At 37.3% G+C, this 23,681-nt stretch overlaps 1 protein-coding gene and 1 non-coding gene across 2 annotated transcripts in view; one reads left to right on the top strand and one right to left on the bottom strand.

The window, feature by feature from the left end:
* The window catches only part of COG3 (component of oligomeric golgi complex 3), a 68,780-nt gene that overhangs the window by 9,139 nt on the left and 35,960 nt on the right, over positions 1-23,681 (bottom strand). Inside the window, exons 14-20 of the mRNA XM_041731182.1 lie at positions 22,814-22,919; positions 18,526-18,650; positions 14,744-14,833; positions 12,506-12,626; positions 9,488-9,576; positions 9,244-9,378; positions 4,116-4,191 (exon numbers count right to left, since the gene is read on the bottom strand). Of these exons, the coding sequence (XP_041587116.1) occupies positions 4,116-4,191; positions 9,244-9,378; positions 9,488-9,576; positions 12,506-12,626; positions 14,744-14,833; positions 18,526-18,650; positions 22,814-22,919 (742 nt within the window). The remainder of the gene's footprint in view (positions 1-4,115; positions 4,192-9,243; positions 9,379-9,487; positions 9,577-12,505; positions 12,627-14,743; positions 14,834-18,525; positions 18,651-22,813; positions 22,920-23,681) is intronic.
* LOC121477199 lies at positions 7,649-7,755 on the top strand. Its single transcript, XR_005984130.1, has one exon. It is a non-coding gene; the product is annotated as a U6 spliceosomal RNA (small nuclear RNA).

Here is a 23,681-nt window from a genome sequence, read left to right as displayed (position 1 = left end):
GAATGCATAAAGCTGGATATGCCAGTACAGAAAGAGCTCCAAGACACAGAATAAGTAAAAAAGAAAAAAGGCAGAATTTAAAAAAAAGCAAGGCATATGGTATAATTTTATTTGTACAATATTTTTAAAGTCCATATAGGCTAGTACATATGCAGAATGACTGCGGAAAAGAGACTATTAATAGTGGCTACCTTTGAGAGGACTGGTTTGGAGCTGGAAAATAGAATTACTCTTCATCTTATACTTCTTCAAAGCTCAAATTTTATGCCGTATTAAAAACATTTTTTTTAAGATTTTATTTATTTATCCACAAGAGACAGAGACAGAGAGAGAGAGAGAAAAAAAGAGACACAGGCAGAGGGAGAAGCAGGCTCCATGCAGGGAGCCCAACATGGGACTCAATCCTGGGTCTCCAGGATTATGCCCTGGGCCGAAGGCAATGCTAAACTGCTGAGCCACCTGGGCTGCCCTAAAAACATTTTTTTTAATTTAGAAGGGCTATGGTAGAGTAGGGTAAGAAAGTATCAAGGCTCTCAAGAAGAAAGAACAAACAATCCAGGAATTATTTTTCATAAAATAAATGGAAGTTCCCTTAGGGCACTTAATTCCATGGGCTCTGGTTCTATCCTCACTAACATACTTGAAAAATCCCCAAATCAATTTTCAGAGCTCTTGATAACCAAATGCTGGGTGTGAAGCCTAGTGAACAGAGGAGCCCCTCTAAAGGCTCTTCATAAAGGTATATTTCTCAGAGTACATTAACAAATTGGCACCCTAATTTACGACTCAATCTCCTTTGAGTTTATAATCATGAAATGATCCCCAGGAACCTGATCAAGATGGCATGAACCAAACACCTTGGGTTTCTAGGGCCCTAGACAAGTCCCTAGATTGTTCTCGATGCTCCCACACACTAAAGACCCAAACATCCCTGACATTTCAGCATGGGCTTCTTGTACTACAGATGAAGAAAAAGCAACTCCACAGCTCCATGAGGCTACATGGACCAGAAAATGCAAGAACTAAGTAAACTGAAGTGCCACTGCTCTATTTGCCAAGACCTCGGCCCTCAGAAAGACAGGAAATGAGTTAATGACAAAACAGCAAGCCCCACTGCAATCTGTCCCGTTGTCAGCTGCCCTCCATCTACTCCTGCTTTACTAGTGACTGTGCTAACAATGCCATAGAGTACAATACACCTAACACTGGGGACTCCAGTAGGATGCCATCTGAAAAAATGACAGTCCCTGTTTTGAGTGTGGAAAGAGGATCTTTCCACAGAAGAAAGAAAAGTATATTAATTATGCGTCAAGCCCCTGGGCTTAGCTGTATTAAGTACACCTATGCCTGTTTGTTGGTTTCTACCTATTTTAAGAAAGATTGATTGCACCCAAGAGTTTCATTTATATAAACATTCAAAAGTAAAATCACCTCCTATTTCTAAATAAGCCCTAAGAGTGACTGAAATCTTGAGTCAAAGTCCTAATTAATCCAGAGGTGGTCAGAATGCTTTCCTGGTATTGTGCTGAGTTATGGAATGACAAGTCTGCTCCTGACTGTGAAAGGTCAGAACAGGTGGCTACTAGGGGCACCTGGGTGGCTATGTCAGTTAAGCACCTGCTGCCTTTGGCCTCGGGTCAGGATCCTGGAGTTCCGGGGCTCGAGCCCCTACAGGGAGCCTGCTTCTCCTTCTCTCTCTGCTCTTCCCCCCAGGAGTGGGCTCTCTCTCTCTCTCAAATAAATAAATTAAATTAAGGAGAAAAAAAAAAAGAACTGGCTACTACTACCACAGCTAACTATGATTAGAATTTACACTGTTGGAGCATCTGGGTGGTTCAGTTGGTTAGACATCTGATTTTTGGCTCAGGTCATGATCTCAGGGTCATGAGATCAAGCCCTGTGTGGGGCTCTGCACAGAGCCTGCTCAAGAGTCTCTCTCTCCCTCTCCCCTCTGCCCTTCCCCACACCCATGCTTGCATGCTCTCTAAAAATTAATTAATTAAAGAAATAAATTTCAAAAAGAATTTCCAGGGGTGCTTGGGTGGTTCAGTCAGTTAAAGTATCTGCCTTCAGCTCAGATCATAATATCAGGGTCCTGGGATTGAGCCAGCATCAGGAACCCTGCTCAACGGGGAGTCTGCTTTTCTCTCTGCCCCTCCCCCTGCTCCTGCCCTCTCCATCTCAAATAAATAAATAAAATGTTTAAAAAAAAAAGAATTTCCAGTGTTATCAATAAAAGAATATTATTTTGTCTTCTGAGAGAATGTACTACTGCATCAGGTATGATCTCTGTCCTTGGTAAGATGATGAAGATTTCAATCTCACATGTGACACAAAAATTTAAAATAATGAAGACAGTAAAACATTTACTGTCTCCATCACAGGTAAACAAAAGGCCTAAAGCTGTCACAAAGTTTATTTGCAATAAAGCAAATCAATGTAAACCTATCTGACATCATCAAAGTTCATATTACAAATTTTTGAAATAAAATCCTGTCTTCCATTCAAATACAACCAGTAATTCTGGACATTTACAAATCCTCCTATGAGAGGAGATGCACAGCTACTCTTTCAGGTTCTCAGTTCTAGTTCAACTTCAAATTAACCTGAGCCATTAATAAGAGCCAAAAATTTTAGAATGGCCTCAATTCTTTTTCTCAAAAGAAATAAATACCTAACAAAACATTATATTCTTTCAACATGGAAAACCAATCATATAAAAACCTAACACTAGATTAGATGCCTCTGGACAATTTTTTATGGATGCTAAATCTGAATTTGGATCTCTCTGTCAGCAAAAAGCTGCCCTACCAATACCAACTTGGATACAGCCTATCCATAATTAAAACACAATTCTTCTACCATTTTGCCCTTTTTGGTTTCAAAAGGTCTCTATCATGATATGGGCCAGGGAAGAGCCAGAAATACTTTCAAATCTTCCAAAATCATTAATTCTGGTTTAATGGTAATATAAAATGCCAAAAAATGAACCAAAAGTGACCCACAGAATTATGACCCTAAATGTCCAAGGTCTAATGGCTAAAGGGAAAGAAAGAAAGAAAGAAAGAAAGAAAGAAAGAAAGAAAGAAGAGAAAAAGAAAAGAAAGAAAAGAAAGAAAAGAAAAGAAAAGAAAAGAAAAGAAAAGAAAAGAAAAGAAAAGAGGGGATCCCTGGGTGGCGCAGCGGTTTGGCGCCTGCCTTTGGCCCAGGGCGCGATCCTGGAGACCCGGGATCGAGTCCCACATCAGGCTCCCGGTGCATGGAGCCTGTTTCTCCCTCTGCCTGTGTCTCTGCCTCTCTCTCTCTGTGTGTGACTATCATAAATAAATAAATAAATAAATAAATAAATAAATAAATAAATAAATAAATAAATAATTAAGAAAGAAAGAAAGAAGAAAAGAGAGAAAAGAAAAGAAAAGAAAAGAAAAGAAGAAAAGAAAAGAAAAGAAAAGAAAAGAGAAAAGAAAAGAAAAGAAAAGAAAAGAAAAGAAAAGAAAAGAAAAGAAAAGAAAAGAAAAGAAAAGAAAAGAAAGAAAAGAAAAGAAAAAAGACAAGACCCTCTGGCACAAAAAAATTCACGTTTAGGAAAGAGTAAGATTGGGAACATCTCAAGCATATCTGCCAATCAGACAATGATACTGCTTCCCAACTCCCCACTGACACCACAATTTTTATAATGTTTTTCCGAACATTCTAAAAATGTTAACAGAAGATGTGACTTGCACAAAAGGTAAAACAAAATAATGACCCAACATTCTTTCATTTAACACTTGAGAACAATAGCATTCCCTCCATAATTTCAGACTACAAAACAGTACTTTCATCAAAGCTCTAACACAATGAAAAGCAGGTGTGCAGAATCAAAGTGTTTCCATCTAAGCCACGTTTTATTTTTAACTCTGCGTATTTTTTCTTTTAATTCATCTTTCCTCGGACTGCTTTTTGAAATGCAAGTAGTGCTGGCCCATTAAGACCTGTCAGCTCCAAACTGCATCTTGCTTCAACACAAACCACAGTATAAGTAGGAAACCAACTCCAAGCTGTCAAAGACTATATAAATAAAACTTAATCAACATTCTAAAAAAAGAAATCCCAAATAGTAAAATGTTGACTACCTGGCTGTGCCCAAGGCTGCTGTGAAAGGGTATACTTGGGTCCACCCTGACTGGCCATCGTCTTTAATGCCGAAACCTGGTAGATGAGACAAAAAGAAAAACATTTCTTCTTATTTCACAGCTTTCCAAGCTTATATTCACCATCTGAACCTATTAAAACATGATGACAGTCAAATATGCAATCCTAAAAAAAAAATGCATCATAACTCACAATCCTTCCAGCTAATAACATATTTTAGCAAAACTTCTTTCATGATTTCAGGGCATATGCTGTCTTGCAAAAAAAAAGAAAAAAAGCCCACCACCCATGTCCTGATTCAGTCTGAAACATTTTAGAGAAAGAAGACAAACTGAGGACCTAGGGAAATAAGAACATAGAACAGGGCTCTTTTTAAGTGGACTATTATTTCAACATTAAATTATTATTGTATGCTGTTAGAAAAATGTCACCCCAGCAGGACAGAATCTCCTTTTCATATCTAGAGATTCTTTTTATTATATCACAGACAGAGAGAATGTTATGAAAACAAGATTTTCAAATAGCATCAAAAGACATACTTGACCAATTAGTCTACAGGCAGGCTTGGATGCCTATCTTTTATTCATCTCCCTTTCTATCCTCAGCCATCACTACAGAGAAGCAAACCCAAAAAGTACATCCGACAAGCTTGCTCTTAAGATGGCAAATTGTGGTGGGGCTAAGGTATAGTTGGGGAAGGTGAAGGATAGAAACTGCATAAAACATTTTTTTAAATGGACTGTTAGGTGCCAAAGGTCCAGGCTGTGACCTTGGCCTCACTAGATAATCTCATTAGAAAAATCTGAGAACCAACACTTTTGATTAAAGGTGGCCAGAAAAATATTTAGGCAGAAGTCAGCACAGACAAAATACAATAATGTTAAGTCAGATCCAAACTTCCACTCCTTATAGACTTTTGCTGCCATATATATAAAATCACCCCTTTCCTACTGTCTATCCTTCTCTGTATCTTTACTTTTTATAGTGAGATGCAACTTTTAAAAACAAATCATATGTATGATTATAGATTAGACAACGCTAAAAGAAAAACATGTTCGTGTATAGTATATGTTATCTGAAATCTTTTCCAACATAAATATATAAACATATGTCTACATTTCCAAAAATAGGAACACTGTGCTTTGACATCTTTTTTCCCCACTTAACTCTAATTTCTGGACATTTTTCAGTGTCCAACAGTTACATTTTATTAGTTATGGTTGCCTATTATTCCACTGATTGTTCCACAACTGGCCAATTTCATAATGACATATATGCTATAGGTTTAGGCTTATTTTTATATTATTATGATTATTTTATTTTATATTATTTTTATATTAAAAACCAAGAAAAACTTCTATATCCATCTCTATTTACCACCTAGGTAATATACATACCTTTAAGTTAAACTGCAAGGAGAATTTACTTCAAAAGTTTTCCCCAATTAGCCCTATCTTTCCCAAAAACCCTACAAAATGAACAAAGCCCCACTGTCTCATGGTAACACTGTAGTACATGTCATAATGTTACATATTTTCTATCATGATTTCCCATTAGGTTATAAGTCTGTGAGAACAAAAATTAAATTTATAGGTCAAATTCTATTACATGTCTTACAATCAAGAAAAAATTTAAATTTATAGTGTTGCTGAGGAAACTAATAATACTTCAGAGGAAATATTAAGAATAAGCTTGCAGGGCAGGGCACCTGGGTGGGTCAGCTAGTTAAGCATTCAACTCTTGATATTCAGCTCAGGTCACATCAGAGTTGTGAAATCGAGTCATGTGTTGGGTTCCATGCTGGTACATGAAGCCTGCTTGAAGATTCTTTCCCTCTCCATCTGCCCCTCTCTCCCAGAATAAATAAACCTCCAATACTTTAGTAAATTACTTGGAAAAAAATGAATATTGTTAAATACAAGCCTGAGTCTTCAGCATAAGCTAACTGGTCCTAACATGGGGAAACACTTTAGCTTAGTTATCAACTTGAAAGGTATTTCCTTTAAAATGCTTTCATTCAGATTTTTTGCTAAAGCCAAACCTGCACTTCAAATTTGTCATATTTTCCTACAACATTTCTGCAGCATTTAAAGTACCATCACATATATGATCTTCTTTTGGTCTTCATATTAAACTTAAGCTGGGAAGAGGGATACAGTAGCTCTCTCTCTCCTACAGAGATTAGAAAATCAAGGCTTGGAGAATCTACTTTGCCACCTTTTCACTCAGCAGGTGGCCGAAGGGGGGCCAGGGCTGAGCCTTCCTCACTGCTCTTTCTATCCTACCCATGATTAGTCTGACCCCTACTTAAGGGTTTGCTTCAAGCAATGTTCAGTATAATGAAATTCTAAAACAATAAAAAGTATCAATAGTTTTTGAGTTTAACACAAGATATTTGACCCAAATTATTTTCATATGAACTTCTACCCCTAACACTTAAAACAGTATTATATACTCCTTAGGGTTACTCAAATACTTAGAGAAAAGGTTATCTTTCAAGGAGCAGGAAATAGGACAATAGACAATGTATGTTCTTCTAGAATTTATTTTTCTCAAGAAACCTCATGAACCGTACCGAAAAAAATCAGGAAGGATGTTCACACCAGTCAGATTAAGAGTTTGTAGAAATGACTGTCTTAAGTATACTGAATCACTCTGTAAAACTTTTGTTTCTCAATCTGTGAAATGAAGAGGTTTTACTTACTCTAGGTGCCAGGGATACAATGAGAATTAATGAAAACAAAGCATCTCAATAGGAGAGTCAAGGAACGAGCTACACAACCAAAAAGGCCAATTTACAGCAGGTAAAAGGGGACCAGAATCACACCCCTAGCTTTCTGCTCAAAAACAAGTCTTCAGACAGCCTAAGAATGTTCCCCTCACTCATAGTTTGTTTTATTATGCAAACCCACATCTATTTAAAAAATCAGCCCGAACTGTTCTCAGCTGAGAACATTTGTTGATGAGGCTTACATCCAAATGGTAAAATACTGAGACCTACAAGCATACACCCAAATTGAAGATGAAATACTGTTCCCTTTCTGTACCTATGAATGCTGCTTCTCTTGCAATCATTTATCAAGGTACAATCATAGGCTGCCTTCTAAGATGCCAACTATAATAAAAGAGGCACAAGATTCTGCACTTGCAGATTTACCTTTAAAGAAAATCATTTTAAAGTTTTAAAATCATTTATTCCATGTCTGCTATTCAGAATACTAGTGACAGCCACCAGATAAAAAGTGAAAAATGTCTGGTCCACAAATTCTAAGAAGCAATGTCTTAAACGATCACATATATCTGTGTGAACTCTAGTGCTTAAGTGCTGCATGCTCTGTGCATGCATGTGTATCTTTGTCTCTGACTCATGCTACTCCAAAAGGATGGGGGAAGGGACTTGAATGTGGAATAAGATAACGTAAAGGGATGCTCAGTCCTCTCAGCTGTACTATCTGCAAAATATATTGACTGGACTCTGAAGACCAGTGAGGGACCAAGATTGAAAAAAGAAAGAGTGCTTGCTTCGGCAGCACATATACTAAAATTGGAACGATACAGAGAAGATTAGCATGGCCCCTGCACAAGGATGACATGCAAATTCATGAAGCGTTCCATATTTAAAAAAAGAAAAGAAAAGAAAAAAGAAAATAAGACATCAGTGAATGCTCTGACCCTGGGCAACAAAGACTAAGCACCAAGGATGAGACTGACTTCTCAATGATGTCAAGAGGCAGGGCCTTTCCCTCTCCAATCCCTCAGTGAGTAGTGTACAAAAAGAGATGTGAGAACAGCTATACAGAAGTCTCTGCTATCGATGTGTAACATGTCCACAGAGAACCATTATGAATTCAGACTTGGAATGTATGTTTTCTACGTATACCTCTGATTTTTTAAAACTGTTCATAATGTTCAGAACCTTCCAAAATGTACAATTACAGAGTTATACCAGATTTACCAAACTTATACTACTTAGACAGCTGCATCAGTGAATTTTCACTCTCCTGACTTCCACAGACATTTTCCAGAAAAACCCTTTAATCCTAGATTTCATTATAATCAACTTGCTTATGTCAGAAGATTCATTCTGTTGCTCTGCTATTGCAGAATACTCATCTACAGTATTTCCCAGCAGGATTAATGTGGATGCTCTCCCCAAAATACATAATACAATCTACAGACTGGTTTCCCTTAAGGACAATTTCAGTAAAAACCGTAATGGATTTATCTGTAAATCACAGAGTATCAACATACTTGTGCCATTTTTTAAAAAAAATCAAAACCCAGGAAGAAATCTACCAATCTCCTTTTAAATTACGTGGCAAGGAAAAGAATTCATACTCCAAATACTTGATATGAATGGACTAAAACCCAGTAAACAAGTGATATATGCCAATGATAAAATAGTTTGACTGCTTTAATATTTCTATATTTGGTTTTTCAGCATTTATTACTATTTTTAAAAACAAATGTCTTCTGTCTTTTGAACAAATATCACAGGCTTCAGGCATATTAGTCTTGATGACCCCGGCAAAAAATTACTAACAATTTGCTTCACGGTCTCCCGGGCATTTCAGAGATACAACTTGTCTTTCCAGTTAGGAATTAGGTAAGTAAATTTGAGAGAAAGGGCTGTCATATTTTTATTCTTTTTATAATGTACTCTAATACAAGTCTGGACAGTAGAGGCTTAATAAATGAAAGTTAATGTCAAGACTTTTTTTTTTAATTTCCAGACTTTTTAGACATTTTTATGAAGTAAAGTCCTCAGTAACAGTATTTAAGTATTAAAAAAAATAAAAATAAAAAATAAGGTTGAAACAGTAAAGTCAAAATAGCCATGACCTGATTTTTTTCATTACTAGCATTAGCCACTTGGATGGATTTTAGCTAGTAGACAATATATGCACTTTTTCTCTTAAAAACTGAAAACTGTGCAAGCTTATCTAAAAGTCCAAAGCAAAAAGCTTCCATTATAGGAAACACAGTGATTTCCTAGATGGAATCGGCTATTTACTGTCTCCTGCCAGAGTTTTCACAAGAGGGTAATTCAAAAGGAAATCTAAGGAAGAAGTCAAAATTACTTTACCCAATATGCACCAAGGTCTATACCTTTGTCATGAACTCCTCCAGCTGCTCTACAAACAGCTTGGTCTGTTGCTGAATAAACTGCTCACAGGCCGATTTCAGATGACGGTCTACATCTTTTTTAGAGTCAAGATAATGTTCTCTTATCTCAGGAGTACCCTTAAAAAGAAGATGACAATTTCCTCCTGTTTTTACGTGTCTAGAAATTACCAGACATGTAAAGAATGCCATTTATCTCCCACCACCAATAAAACAGACTCCTTCTCACCTCCAACAAGAACTCTATCAAGGCATTGTTGCTATTCAGCCTAAAAAATCTCGGAACAGTCATAGGGTTCAGGATTTTAAATGCTGCATCTGTGAAACAAAATTACTCATCCAGTGAATATGTACAATTTTAGCAGAAAGGCCAAGTTACCGTTTCAGTGTGTTAACATACACTAGTTTATCTGTTACCACAAAGCAAGAGTCGTCTCAATTCCAATTCACCTCCATGAATGGAAGAGGAGGAGATTAATGCCAACCACGGCTCTAGTATCCACACATAGTTTTTTCCTACAAGTCACTTTCACAATGACTATTAATCTCAATTATTCATTTACAGAAAAAAAGAAAAATGATAAATGGTAATTGATGCCTTAAAACTTCCCTGCTTTACTTTTATGCTGCTAAATAGGTTATTTTTTAAAAAATTCATATACTTACCCAGCTTCATTTGTTAAGATCCTAGCTGGCACAGAAATTTATTCATTTGAAGTAGAGCGAATAAACTAATGTGTCAGCCAGAAAGAAAACACCAAAAGGACATATTTACCCCTTAACCTCCAGACTAACTAGAATCTATACAAGGTACTGAGGTCTCATTGATGTTCAAATGCAATAAGATATAATGTTAGTCATGAGAGGTTAGAGGTTTAAAAGTAAAGAGAGCAAGTATTCTTAAGTGATAGAAAAGACCATTTCTTTGCTTTGCCACGCTGGAGAAGCAAAGCATGAAATACTACCAACTCTGTGGTTTCTACAAGTACACACCACAACAGTACTTACTGCCTTGACACTAATCTTACTGAAAAAGATCAGATTCAGTATTGAGAGTAAAGCTTTGTTTCTGCTGTCTTTTCTACAAGATAACCTCAAAGACTGACTGCGATTAAATAGAATCAAATCAGCATATGGTAGGATTATATAGGCTTTATAATATTTTAGGGAAAACATACTTTAAACCAGTATTGGCCAAAATTTTAGGGCATTTCATTTTCTCACACTTCAGTGGATCTATACCAGAACTAAGTAAGCAGCAACAAATTATGAATAAGAAAAAAAAAAATGAAAGAAAGTACATCAACCTTACTTTGTTCCATCACTTTAAATAAAGTTAAGGAATATCAGCCCCTGCACACTTCAAAGCTACAGCAATATTCCCACACCTCACATTGAAAGGACAGAAGGAAATCCACTAGACTGGGAGGGGGATGAAAGCCTTTGAGAAGAATCAGCTATAAAAAAAATCATGCATTTTATAAAGGCAAAAGCCAGGAAATTTGGCTACTGTTTAAAAAAAAAAAAAAAAAATCACAGGAACGCCTGGGTGGCTTAGTCAGTTGAGTGTCTGACTCTTGATTTCAGATCAGGTTATGATCTCAGGGTGGTTAAGATTGAGATCAAGCCCACATCCAGCTCTTCAGGGAGTCTGCGGGTCCCTCTCCCTCCCTTCTCTACTTCTGTCTCATCTGCTGCTCTTCCCTCCAAGCTCAAGCACACAAGCACTCTCTCACCCCCACCCACCCCTTTAAATGAATATGAATGAATGGATGAATGAATGAATGAAAATCTTTTTAAAAATAAAAAAAATTTAAAAATCACAAAATATACAAGTAACACACAGGCTTACTATTCAAATTCGAACAGAACCAAGAAGTATTCTCTGTGGTGGAAAGGAGAGAACATTAGGAAAAAATAAAAAGTAAACTGATCTAATATGACTCATGATGAAACCACTTTGGTTCTCAGGTAAGTCAAGCCCACTATTTATAAGCACATCATTAGGGAACGAGCAACCGGCTACCCTTGAAAATGCTATATTTGGAGTTCCTCTAACAACAGAGTACAGTAAATAATTTGAGTGACTACTTTCTCAATTTCCCCAACACCTAAGAGAGAAGTTCCATTATATAAACAATGACTTAAGGCATTAGAACTTAATTCTCTTAGAAATGGTTAAGACAAAGTCTAGATAAATTTGTAAGTAAGGGAAACTAGGGATATTCATAGTATATCCTTAACTGCTTAAGATCAACATCTTAGAAAATAGCTATTTTGATCTTTAATTTTTCTTTTTAAACATTTTATTTATTTATATTCATTCATGAGAGAACAGAGAGGCAGAGACACAGGCAGAGGGAGAAGCAGGTTCCGTGTAGGAAGCCCAATGGGGGACTCGATCCCAGGACTCTAGGATCATGCCCTGGGCCAAAGGCAGATGCTCAACCACTGAGCCAGCCAGGCATCCCACTAGTTCAAGCTTTCAGAAATCACCTCTTGTTAATTCAGTCAGAGGCAAATCACCAGGACGGATGAATCATCTTTCCCAAGATGATTCAGTGTCTATTAACAACTCAAAGGCCCTATCCACATGATTACTTACTTAACAACCAGCTGATTTAATAATACCAAATAGGCTTATTTAAGCACCTAAAGTTTATAAAGCACTTTAACATACATTTTCATGCTTAATGATCTCAATAATCTGGTGATGTTATCATGACAAGTTGATTCTGCTAATTTCACCTGGGATAGGAAAGCTAATATACCCATCCAAGATCACAAAAGAACCAGGAAATGATGGGCCAGGAACAGAACCCAAATCTTTTCAGACTCTTAGATAAGTACTCCTCCCATTTTACCCAGCTGGCTTCCTGAATTTTCATGAACTGACAAACTCTACTCAATGTTTAAAATCACCCCAATTAGCTGACACTGTTAAGTAGCTGTTACACTGATTTTTCATTTTTTTAACTGGTTATGGTAATATGTGGCAGAGTCTAAGAGAAGTAATGCTATATCACAAAGTGAAATGCTCAGATACAGTTCCCTTCATAAAGAAAATATAACAAGTCAGATGTAATTAGGATGTTGACAGCTCAGCTTAATATGAACAAGCAACATGCTTAGCAAGCGCAGCATGCAAAAAAAATTGCAGATGAACATAAAATAAACCTATAACCTTTGCTGACACATTTGGACAGGTCAAACACACCCAACTGTGCCAGCTAGGACAATGAAGTACCTCTAGTTTTCTTGAGGTCCAGGGAAATTTCCTTAATGGTGAATTCAGTATGAAATGGAGCAATTTGTTCACGAAGAATCAAAAGGTGCTTAATTAAGAAAAGTTGTCCATCAATCTGAGTCTAAATTGCAAGACAGAAAAATGGATATTATCACAGATTAAATAAAAACATATAAAACACATGGTGTTGTTACTAATCAACATTAACCTACCTAGGTTTATGGCCCTTATCCTAACTATCTACCAATACTCCTTTGTTGTGCAATGAACTTTCCCCATATTACCCAGGTTTGAATTTTCTGGAAAAATCTTGCTGCAAATCACCCACTCTATTTCATCAATCCAAGAAAGTAAATCAGACAAAGGTTACAAAATAACACGTTTAGAAAAAGAAATCAAATCTATTTTAACTTAGTTCAGAAACAGAAGAGATGAAGTGACCTAACCATGGCGGGGAGCAGGAAGTAAAGGTCAAAACATGAGCGTGACTCTGACCTCTCATGGCTTTCTAGTTTCTCTTCAAGTAACAGGGCTCTCACTATTTGATCAAGGTGGTTTCAATATCCAGAATATCAGAAATATTCACATTTACGCAAAAGGAGCTTCCAAATATAAAAATGATTTGGGATTACCATTTTTGGATTATCCTGTCATGAACAGAGCACTGACACTGTACACCCCGAGAGTCACTACACTTGCATCCGCCCTGTCGGGACCCACCTAGGAGTCTCCCTGCTCAGCAAGGAGTCTGCTTCTCCCTCTTCCTCTCCCTCTGCTGCTCCCCCTGCTTGTGCTTTTCTCTCATTCTTGGTTTCTCTCTCTCAAAAAAATAAATAAATAATTTTTAAAAAACTTTTTAAATAGATAAATATATTTAATGGCTATATAATAGTCTACTCTATGGAGTATGCCACAATTAACCCATTTGCCTAATATTAGACATGCTTCCTGATTTCACATATTATTAATATAAGAGCTCAGATTTAGAAATACTTTTTAAAACTTAAATCTGCCTGTCTACAACTAATTTTCCTTCCTCTTTCCAGCATATGAAAATTCATTTCAATCTTCCATTCCATGACTGGGAAAATGCAGAGGTCACAAACATATAGGTACAGTTTTCCTGGCAACAGAATCCCAAATTTTTCTGTGGGAAGTTTCCTTTGTCACTTGTTTTTGCTTGGTTTTACACTAATTTATCTAAAGCCTTGAAGTAAGAAATCAAGTTTGTAAATCTAGAAGTCCGGAAGGGTTCACAAGGTTAGAATACTCCAAGCAGCAAAAAAAGTTTCCCTGGAAACAGCTCCCACAGCTCCCTCCCTTTGGGCGACAGGTATTTTAAAGCAGTGTTAAATGACCAACACTTTTGACCATGCTATAAAAAATTCTCAAGAGGCCCTGAGAACAAACTTCAGCCCTAAATCACTTCTTGATTAAAAACTGTAAGTCACAAAGTTATGGCAACTACTTCTAGTCACACAACCCACGGACCACAGTCTTCCAAACTGACTTGGCTAAGTTCCTCCCAGTGAGGCCATTCAACTATCACTGAAGGGATCATTGAAGGGATGATTAAAAATTGCTATGTTTTCTTGAAAACACTGTTTTGGTCTTTTCAGGGAAACAGGAGCCTACTACCTTCCCAGTTGCTAAGGCTATAATAAACTTTTACCCTATAAAATTTATAACCAAAGTACCCTTTTTGACACTTTAGCAAAGCTAAGCACTCTTTTATAGTGCTGTCTTTAGTTAGCACTATAATAAAATACAATTGAGCCTTGAACAACATAGTTTGAACTGCACTGGTCCATGTACATGTGAATTTTTTTATAGCACAGTATTATAAGTGTATTTTCTCTACCCTACAACTTTCTTAATAACATTTTCTCTTCTCTAGCTTACTTTAAGAATACAGTACATAATACATATAACATAAAAAATATGTATTAATTGACTGTTTATGTTATCAGTAGGCTGCCAGTCAACAGCAGTTAAGTGTTGGAGAAGTCAAAAGTTCTACATGGATTGTCAACTTCGTGGGGGGATTTGTGCCCCCTAACTCCTGTATTGTTCAGAAGTCAATTGTTCTGGCTTCTCTTAAAGGGCCTCAAAATTAAATCATATTAAACAAACAAAACCTACTGCCAAAAATGGCTTTAAATTCCTGTGCCTCTAAACAAATGCTACATTCCACAATATTATTATAGGTAACAAGACTTCACCAACACTTCATCAAACCTTGTTTTTGCTGATGGACTCTGATGCTCCAAGCAATGACTGAATGCAGGCAGACAAGGCTTCCTGTGATAATCCTTGGAACACTGCCCTCTGGTGAAATAAAAGAAAAACATTACCCTGAAGTGCTTCACAACACAAAAAGAGAAATTGTAAATGGAGTACACGGAACAATGGATGCTTGCTTGCCCGCACCCACTGGGTTAACAGGTTACTGACGATATTCCTCCTGGAGTTTCCTATTCCCATGCAACCTATCTAGAACAACACATAGTTTTGTATTTTGTATCTCTTAAAACTCTCATTGTAATCTTTCAACAATATTTTCTTAGCACCTGTGTCATGCTAGGCTCTGTGCTAAATGTTGGATGCACAGGGGTGGGTGAACAAGGTAGATGTGGTTCTGACCCACAGAGCCCTGATTCCAATATGGTCTCATGTTGTAGGCTGCTTTTCAAATCAATAAAACCAACTCTAAAACAAAGCCTCGATAAATCCACTTCTAAAAATGTATCCCAACAATCACTGTTGTATCATAAAATTCATGCACATGGCTCTTGAGTACATTATTTAAAACAGCAAAAAAAAAACACAAATAAATGTTCAATGATGGAGAAGTTGACAAATAAAATACTAGTAAATATAAATTATACAATACTGTGCATGAAATACAGAAATGCTAAAGAAAGCAATAAAATTTTTATAAGATATAATTAGGTAAAAACAAAGTAATTAGGTTACAAATAGCATGCAAAGTAGGAGTCTTAATTTAATTCTGCCATTTCTGTATCTTCCAGAGGTGTCACATGGTGGTCTGCGCAGGGTTGCCTGCAGTCCCTTGCTTCCCACCCTGCTTCCATCCCATCTGAGAGAGAACCGATATGGAGGAATGTGAGCAAGATATTTATTATGAGGCCACAGTCCTGGGTCCTAACTTGATGTTATTCTCTTTTTGTACTGCTTCCCTCTCATGTGTTTTCCATGAGGCTTCCGCAGTAAAAAAGATTAGGGATGCCTCTTGCTAGGTCACTGCCCCTGCCTGAGGAAGACCTTCCCTTCCCCCTGCTCAGTCTTCATTATGAGTTTTTCACTAGACTTGGCTTTCCTTGCCTCAAATGCTTAAGATAGAGAGGGATAAGATTTGGACATAAGCTAGATTAAAAAAAAAAAAAAAAGAAATTAGGCCGGCCCCCGGACATAAAATAAAAACAGGGAGAGTGGTATCTCAGGTCTATCCTACTGTTTGGCTAAAATCCCTGTTAAGCACCTAAAAGGCTTCACAAGGGCCTATCATGGTAACAGGTTCTATGTGGAATACACCCTCATGTGTCCCTCGAGATCTTGCTCTACTCTACGAAGTTACTGAATCCCAGTAACTGAGCCATCATTCTCATATACCATCATTCAGCACACATACTGGGGAATCTGGGGAAGAGGAGATGCCAAAGTCCAAACCTCCTTCTGGAAGACAACTCATTAGCTGGGCAAAAGAGGTAAGACATCTAACTGAAGAGGTGATCTGGCCTCATGCTAAAAGTCCCAGAACAGGCCAAAAGATATTTTCTGGTTGAATTTCAAAATCTAAGCACAAATTCCAATAGCTATGTAGCTTAAAATAGACATTAAGCACTGTGCACTCTACTGAACCAATGAAACAACTGTGCAATCTTGCCTGCCCCTAGGCCTCTAAGATATGGAGCATTTGGGCAGGGGGATATAACACTCCCTTCGAACTCTTGTCTAAAGAAAATAATACCATCTTGACAATTAATTACATTGCTCTTGTATTTAACCACTTTTTACTTTTACATACTATTTGAGTTGTAACAATCAAATTTTAAATTAAACACTGAATTTTAAGGGCACCTGGCTGGCTCAGTTGGAGGAGCATACAATTCTTGATCTCAGGGTTATAAGTTCAAGTCCCATGTTGGGTGTAGAGATTACTTAAACAAATAAAACTTTTTAAAAAATTAAATTGTATAAACTATTTCAGCAGCAAACTCCTAACACTAAATAGGTAAAGACAACTCTAATCTGTCAAGATTGATAATCGGATCATTAAACATTCCAGAATGTTTACACTAACTCTGACCTAAATCAATGCACAGAGTTTAAGGTAGTACTTAAAAAAAAAAGAAAAAGAAAAGGTACTGTTTTAGTTATTTCAGCAAATAACTAAAATTAGTTCATGGTTAGAAACACATGGATTGGGACGCCTGGGTGGCTCAGCGGTTGAGCGTCTGCCTTCAGCCCAGGGTGTGACCCTGGAGACCCAGGATCAAATCCCACGTTGGGCTCCCTGCATGGAGCCTGCTTCTCCCTCTGCCTGTGTCTCTGCCTCTCTCTGTGTCTCTCATGAATAAATAAATAAAATCTTTAAAAAAAAAAAAAAAAGAAACACATGGATTCTTAATACTACTTGTTAAGAATGTTGAGTTAGAGGTGCCTGATTCAGTCAGTTAAGCTCCTCTGACTCTTGATTTCAGATTTCAGCTCAGGTCATTATATCAGGATCATGAAATCAAGCCCAAGCTGGAGTCTGCACATGGTGGGAAATCTGCTAAAGATTTTCTCTCCCCCTCTGTCCTTCTCTCCACACCCCCAGTTCCATGTTCACTCTCTCTCTCTCTCTCTCTCTCTCTCTCAAATAAATATATAAATCTTGGGACGCCTGGGTGGCTCAATGGTTTAGCACCTGCCTTTGGCCCAGAGCCTGATCCTAGAGTCCCAGGATTGAGTCCTACATCAGGCTCCCTGCATGGAGCCTACTACTCCCTCTGCCTATGTCTCTGCCCCCTCCTCTCTCTCTCTCTATGTCTCTCATGAATAAATAAAATCTTAAAAAAAAAAAAAAGAAAGAAATCTTTAAAAAAAAAGAATATCGATTTAAACGGAGTTCAAAACTAAAATAATGGAGTGCCCAGGTGGCTCAGTTGGTTAAGCACTCGACTCCTGGCTTCATCTCAGGACATAATCTCACGGTCATGAAATCAAGCCCTGGGTCAGGCTCAGTGCAGAGTCTGCTTGAAATACACTCTTCCTCTCCCTCTCCCTTTGCCTCTCCCCTCACTAATGCATAGGTACACACATGCTTTCTTGAAAATAAATAATCCTTATTTTAAAAACCTAAATTAAAGTAGATGCACTTAATAATAAATTTAATATTAAATATATATTATACCCATGTGACAGTAGACATTATCATGTAACCTTTCTGCATGTCTTTTTCCTTACCTACAAATGAAAATAAATGAACTAACCAGTAGTTTTAAATTTTTATGTGATCATAGATCCCTTCTCTCTCCTAAGAAAGACACAAATATAGACATACAAACACAATTATACCCACAATTTCAAGGCGTTCATAGACTCTCCAAAGGCCACTAGTGAATTCCAAGGGTCTACAGAATGAACAGGTTAAGAATTCCTAAATTAGGGGTGGCTGGTGGCTCAGTTGGGTAAGTGTCTGCCCCACAATCCTGGGATCAAGCCCCACATCGGGCTCCCTGTTTAGCAGTCTGGTTCTCTCTTCCTCTGCCCCTCCCCCTGCCTCATGCTTTCTCTCTTTAATAAATAAACTCTTTCAAAAAGAAAGAATCCCTAAATTAGGTTTATCTTTTTTTTTTTTTAAATTAGGTTTATCTTAAACTTACCTTGGTCTCTAAAAATCATGATTCTCATTTAATACCCAACAAAATACTACATCAAGATCTTAAAATTTTTAAATTTCACATGAAAGGGCAAGCAATTTACAGTAAATACTTAAGAATTTACACACGTACATCTATACATCTGTACAATTTGGAGAGACACACAAGAGTTCTTCGAACTGTAGGATACCACATTCCATGAAGGTCTGCTGGAGAAATTGTGGTCTGTGGTCTAGGATTGAGGGATTCTGTTGAACCTAAAAACCCAAGTGGAAAAAAAAGACACATTTCACACACATTGGAGGTTTGTCTTATTTGCATGTTAACTATAAACTGTTATTAGTTATCAATAGCTGGAGGCATCTATTTTTTCTCTAGGTTTTTTCACCTTTAATCAAGAATGCCATAGGAACCCACAGGAATCCATGACAGCTGGTATTTAACACAATTAAGTGACACTGCACATAAATACATATATACATTCCAGCCTCGTGTGTGTGTGTGTGTGTGTGTGTGTGTGTGTGTGTGTATTTAACTCAAACAGCTATTCTAGAACCCTGATCAATAATCTTTATGGAATAAATAAACAGTATACATACACCTTATTCAAAAAGGAGGTAGATCTGTATGTAGTCATGTGGAAGCAAGTGGGAATCAATGGAGGGATTGAATGACAAGAAAATAAAGCAATGTGAAACAGGAAAATTAATCAAAGCTTGACAGCCTGCCTTCCATGCTCTTAGCTGTATTACTTACAGGCCTACTTAGTCTATCCAATTCCCAAGAGTAATGTCCCCCCTCGCTCTGAGACAGGGCAGACACTCTGGTGAAGGTGAGGAGCAACAGGCGGGAAGCTCAGTTGAACAGAGACATCTTTGTAAGGAAAGCACAATCACCAGAGTTCAAATGAGCCACATAAGCAAAGTTAAGGTAATACTTTGGAACAAGAAGGGATCATGAAATATAGACTGGGTATTAGAAGACATTAGGAAACTCTACTAAATGTTTTAGTGCAATAAAGTTTTGTGGTTATATAAGAGATGTCCTTTTTTTAGAGAGATAATGAAATACTCAAGAATAAACTGGCAATGATGGCAATCTTTAGCGAAAGACTGGGGCACCTGGCTGGCTCAGCTGGAGGAGTATGAGGCTCTTGATCTTGGGGTCGTGAGTTCGAGCCTCAAACTGGGTGTAGAGATTAAATAAACTTAAAAAAAATAAAAATACAATGATTAACCAAAGAATATTATGTATATATAATGTGATAAAATGTAAAGTCTTGAATCCAAATGGTGAGTACTAGTGTTCACTGTTTGTTGTATCATTCCTTCTGCTTTTTGGTATATTTGAAATCTTTTCAATAATAAAAATATAAAAGTATAGCCAAGGAAAGCACAGTCCTTTTTTTTTTTTTTAAAAAAAAAGAGCTAAAACGGCCTATGCTTAGAAGAAGGTCTGGAGGTCGTGGTATATGGGGAAAAAGAGAGAATGTTGTAGGTTAGTGCTTTCACTTTACAATTCTGCTTTTCACTTTAACTTTCTGCTTTTCAAAAGTACATAAACTTTCACATGTAATTTTAAAAGCTCCTCTCTAAGGCACTACCTTAAAATATCTACTTTATAGGAAGTTCCTTAAAAAGAATAAACTCGACAAATTATATCAAAGAATGTTTAGGAAATTAAACATCTCTAGTTGTGCTAAGATTATCATATCTGTAGGATCCCTCCTTCAATATAAAATAGAGCCAAAAAAGTACTCCCAAATACAAGTTCAGTGAAACTTATCTATTTAAGTACTTTAAAGCAGAAGTTGGCTTATGACAGAGGGAAAGTCAATTTACATGACAACACATCAAAAGGGGAGTAGCTATTGGCTGCCTCTTTTGAAGAGCAGGGCTTCTTCCTCCTGCAATCTTCCTCTGGCATCCTCCTCTATCTCCATGAGCCCCATCCTCCCCTGAACTGCTCTATGTAGAGAATAGGGCCTATTCTTTTAAACATACTGATAATCAGCCTCTTCACACTATGGTCCCTCTATCAATTTGCCCTGGCACCTAGTTACACTATATGAACATCATGTTGTTTAAAGCTCTCACTTTGGAGGCTTCTCATTTTCACTTCCAACATACCAAGAAACCAAGAACCAAGAAAAGTGATTATATACTCTTTTTTTTCCGCCCCTTGCTGCTTGACTCAGTCTTGCTTTCTATCCCAAATTCTATCACACTCTAAATAGCATCAATAACCATATGGACAACCACATGGTTGTCAATTCTGAAGACCTTCACTTCCATCCCTGCATTCCCTACCATACAGATTTTCTCAAGACTTTCTTTCAGAATTACTTTAATATTTTCTACAGACATTCTTACCACTCCAAACTATTTCATCTCTTAATTATTAAATCTTAGCATCTCATTCTCTGACCACAGTATCTTTGTGATCTTCCATTTCTCACGCTTTACCTAACACTATGTCAAGCCCTCCTACTTTGTCTTCAATCACATCCTATCCCCTTGCTTCTGACCTATCTCGCTGTCAGCCCAGGACACTCCTCTAATTCCATTTGCTCTTTACTGTTAGCATCTGCTGAAGTATTCTCTCCAGATTTCTGCTATTGCTACTCTACTACTATCTGTCCTGAAGTGATTCTACACACAAGCCCAAAGTGTCAACTACTCTACAATCTTCATCCTCCAACTCAGTCCTTTTTAAGGCTCTAGAGAAGTACTGTCCGAGACAAACACAATGTGAGCCATAAATGTAACATATTAAAATGCCACATTAAAAAAATTAAAAAGAAAATAAGTGGAATGAGTTTTAATATTTTTAACCCAATATATATCCAAAATATCACCATTTTAACATGTATTCAAGACATATTAGTAATAAGGTATTTTCTATCTTATTTCATATTAAGTCTTTGAAATCTGGTGTGCATTTTATATGCTAACAGGATATTCCTATGAGTCACATTTCACATGTTCAATGGCAGGCTGCTGAACCATACTGAACAGTACAGCTCTAGACTGATATACACAGATTCTCCCAGTTGTCCACATGGACCTGCTAAGTCTGTCTCAGCCCCCACAACTAGTGTGTCCTCAAATTCTATTGATTCAAGCTTTTAATCAGATGTCTCATCTATTCACTTCTCTCCATCCTCTTGTCAGTGCCCTAGCTCAAACTTTTATCTTCCAAATGAAAACAAAACAATCTCCTAACTAGTCTCTATAGTTCTGCCAACAATACCTTATTTATATCAAGGCCAGGCATGGGTAAAAGAATAGAATTAACTGGGGAAAGGGAAGATGTACAAGACCAAGGTCTATAAGACAGAAATGTACTCTAATCTCTCCAATTACTCTTGCAGAGGTTTACTAGGTCCAAGGTGTATACTAGGATCAAAAGGTATACTAAGATACGGCACAGGTTCTATTTCAAAGGAGGAAATTTTAACCCCCAATGAGTCTCTCTTTCTATGAGGCAAGTGTGATAAAATGGCTTCGCCAAAGAGGGACTATCCAAGCCGCTTGGCATTCTGGCTTTGAGGTATCACAACTATTCATAGAATATCACACAATAACTGAAGATGCCCTAAACCTGGGGATTAGAGACAATTGGGGCTCTTTAAAGCCTCCCATTCTCACTACCCCAACTCCCAGTCAGTCCCAGCTCCATGAGGAGGTGAGCTTCAGTGTCTCCCTTACACTGAAAAGGAGAGCAGAAGGAATAACCCTGCTTCCCATCTAGCTTGTGGTCTACATAATTCATAAATACTCAGGACGCTTCTTGGACAATTTCGTTTCTTTCATAACATGCACCCTAGTCCAAACTATCCCATATACTTTTATCAGTATCTTATCCCAGTCCCAGGTACTCAATATATTTATAAGATGCAAATGTGGAATTTGCCAAAACACTATATTAGAAGGAGTCCAAAGTCCATGGGACTATCATGGACACCTACCTGGCCTGTTTTATCTGCTCTTCCCTACAACCAACCTATGCCCAAACATACCAAAACCATTTGACTTCCCCAAAACCACCACGGTCTTCCATTCCTACATCCTCCTCCAGGCTATTCTATCTTAAACAACCTTACTTCACCTGGTTCTCTCGTTCTTTTCTTTATACAGTACAGCTTTCAGATACCACATCTCTCACCGAACTCACCTTCCTGCACTCAAACCTCATCTCCCTTCATAATTCTGATGCCCTTCTACTATGGCCCAAGAGTGCACTGTACATATCTTTAGCATGTCACCACTCAATTATATCTGTGGCTTATCAATCTCCACCCCCCCCACCCAAGTGTGGGCTCCTCAAAGGCAGAAAACTGTTTATCATGCCTAGAACATGACAAGTCCTCAATAAAAGTTTAAACAAATGAATAAAAGAGTTGAACACCATAACATACCAGATTTTGTTAGATTATTAGACTCCGTTTCCTCTAACCGAACATCTGAAAATGAAGCTTCTGAAGGTACCTTCTTCTGCTCATCTTTTAAACTCTTTGCAATTTGCTATATAAAGAAATCAGAAGAAATATTAAAGTGTAGCTTTCAGCTGTGTTTGGCAATATGAACATGTTTTTTTCAATAAAGTTAAAAAAACTAGTTAATAAATAAATGGACTAATGAAGAGAACCACAGCAAAACCACCTACGGAAATGAAAAAATTAAATTAGTATAGTGTCTCTATTCCCATAAATATACCACTAATTTCAGAACCATTACCAGGTATCTGCTGAAGGGTGAAATACACAGGTTAGTATATAGGAAGCTAATTTTCAACTTTATGCTTAGAAACAAAGTTTAAGATTGGATAGGAGGATATATTCTGAATCAGAAGTACTTTTATCAATTAACTGGCCAATCTAAACAACTGGCTTTCTCTTTATGTGAGAATAGCTACAGTATACTATTTTTGAAACCCTTCTTCACTGTCTAAAGAATAACATCAAATAGACACACGTCACTAACTACTAAGTTAATAATGAAAATCTCACTAATTCATATTTATAGCTTTATAAAGGTAGAAATATACAGAAATGAAGAACTAACAAAGCTACTACCAAAAGGAATGGCCAGAAAACCGTTTGGGAGACAGACTCCATATGGCTCGAGCCAGTCCTCTCTGCATGCAGAAACCAGAAAGTACAGCCAATCCCTAAATGGTATACAAGTGTCACAGCAGGATCACCTTATGCCCCTGCCCCACACCAAAAGAAAAACAAAGCAAGCATATTTACTGAAAAGTGGTATCCTTAAGCCAAAAGGTCCACA

Source organism: Vulpes lagopus, chromosome 16, assembly GCF_018345385.1.
Source record: "Vulpes lagopus strain Blue_001 chromosome 16, ASM1834538v1, whole genome shotgun sequence".
Lineage (NCBI taxonomy): Eukaryota > Metazoa > Chordata > Mammalia > Carnivora > Canidae > Vulpes > Vulpes lagopus.
Note: the sequence above shows the minus strand (reverse complement) of the source record. Positions and strands in the feature narration are given on the sequence as shown.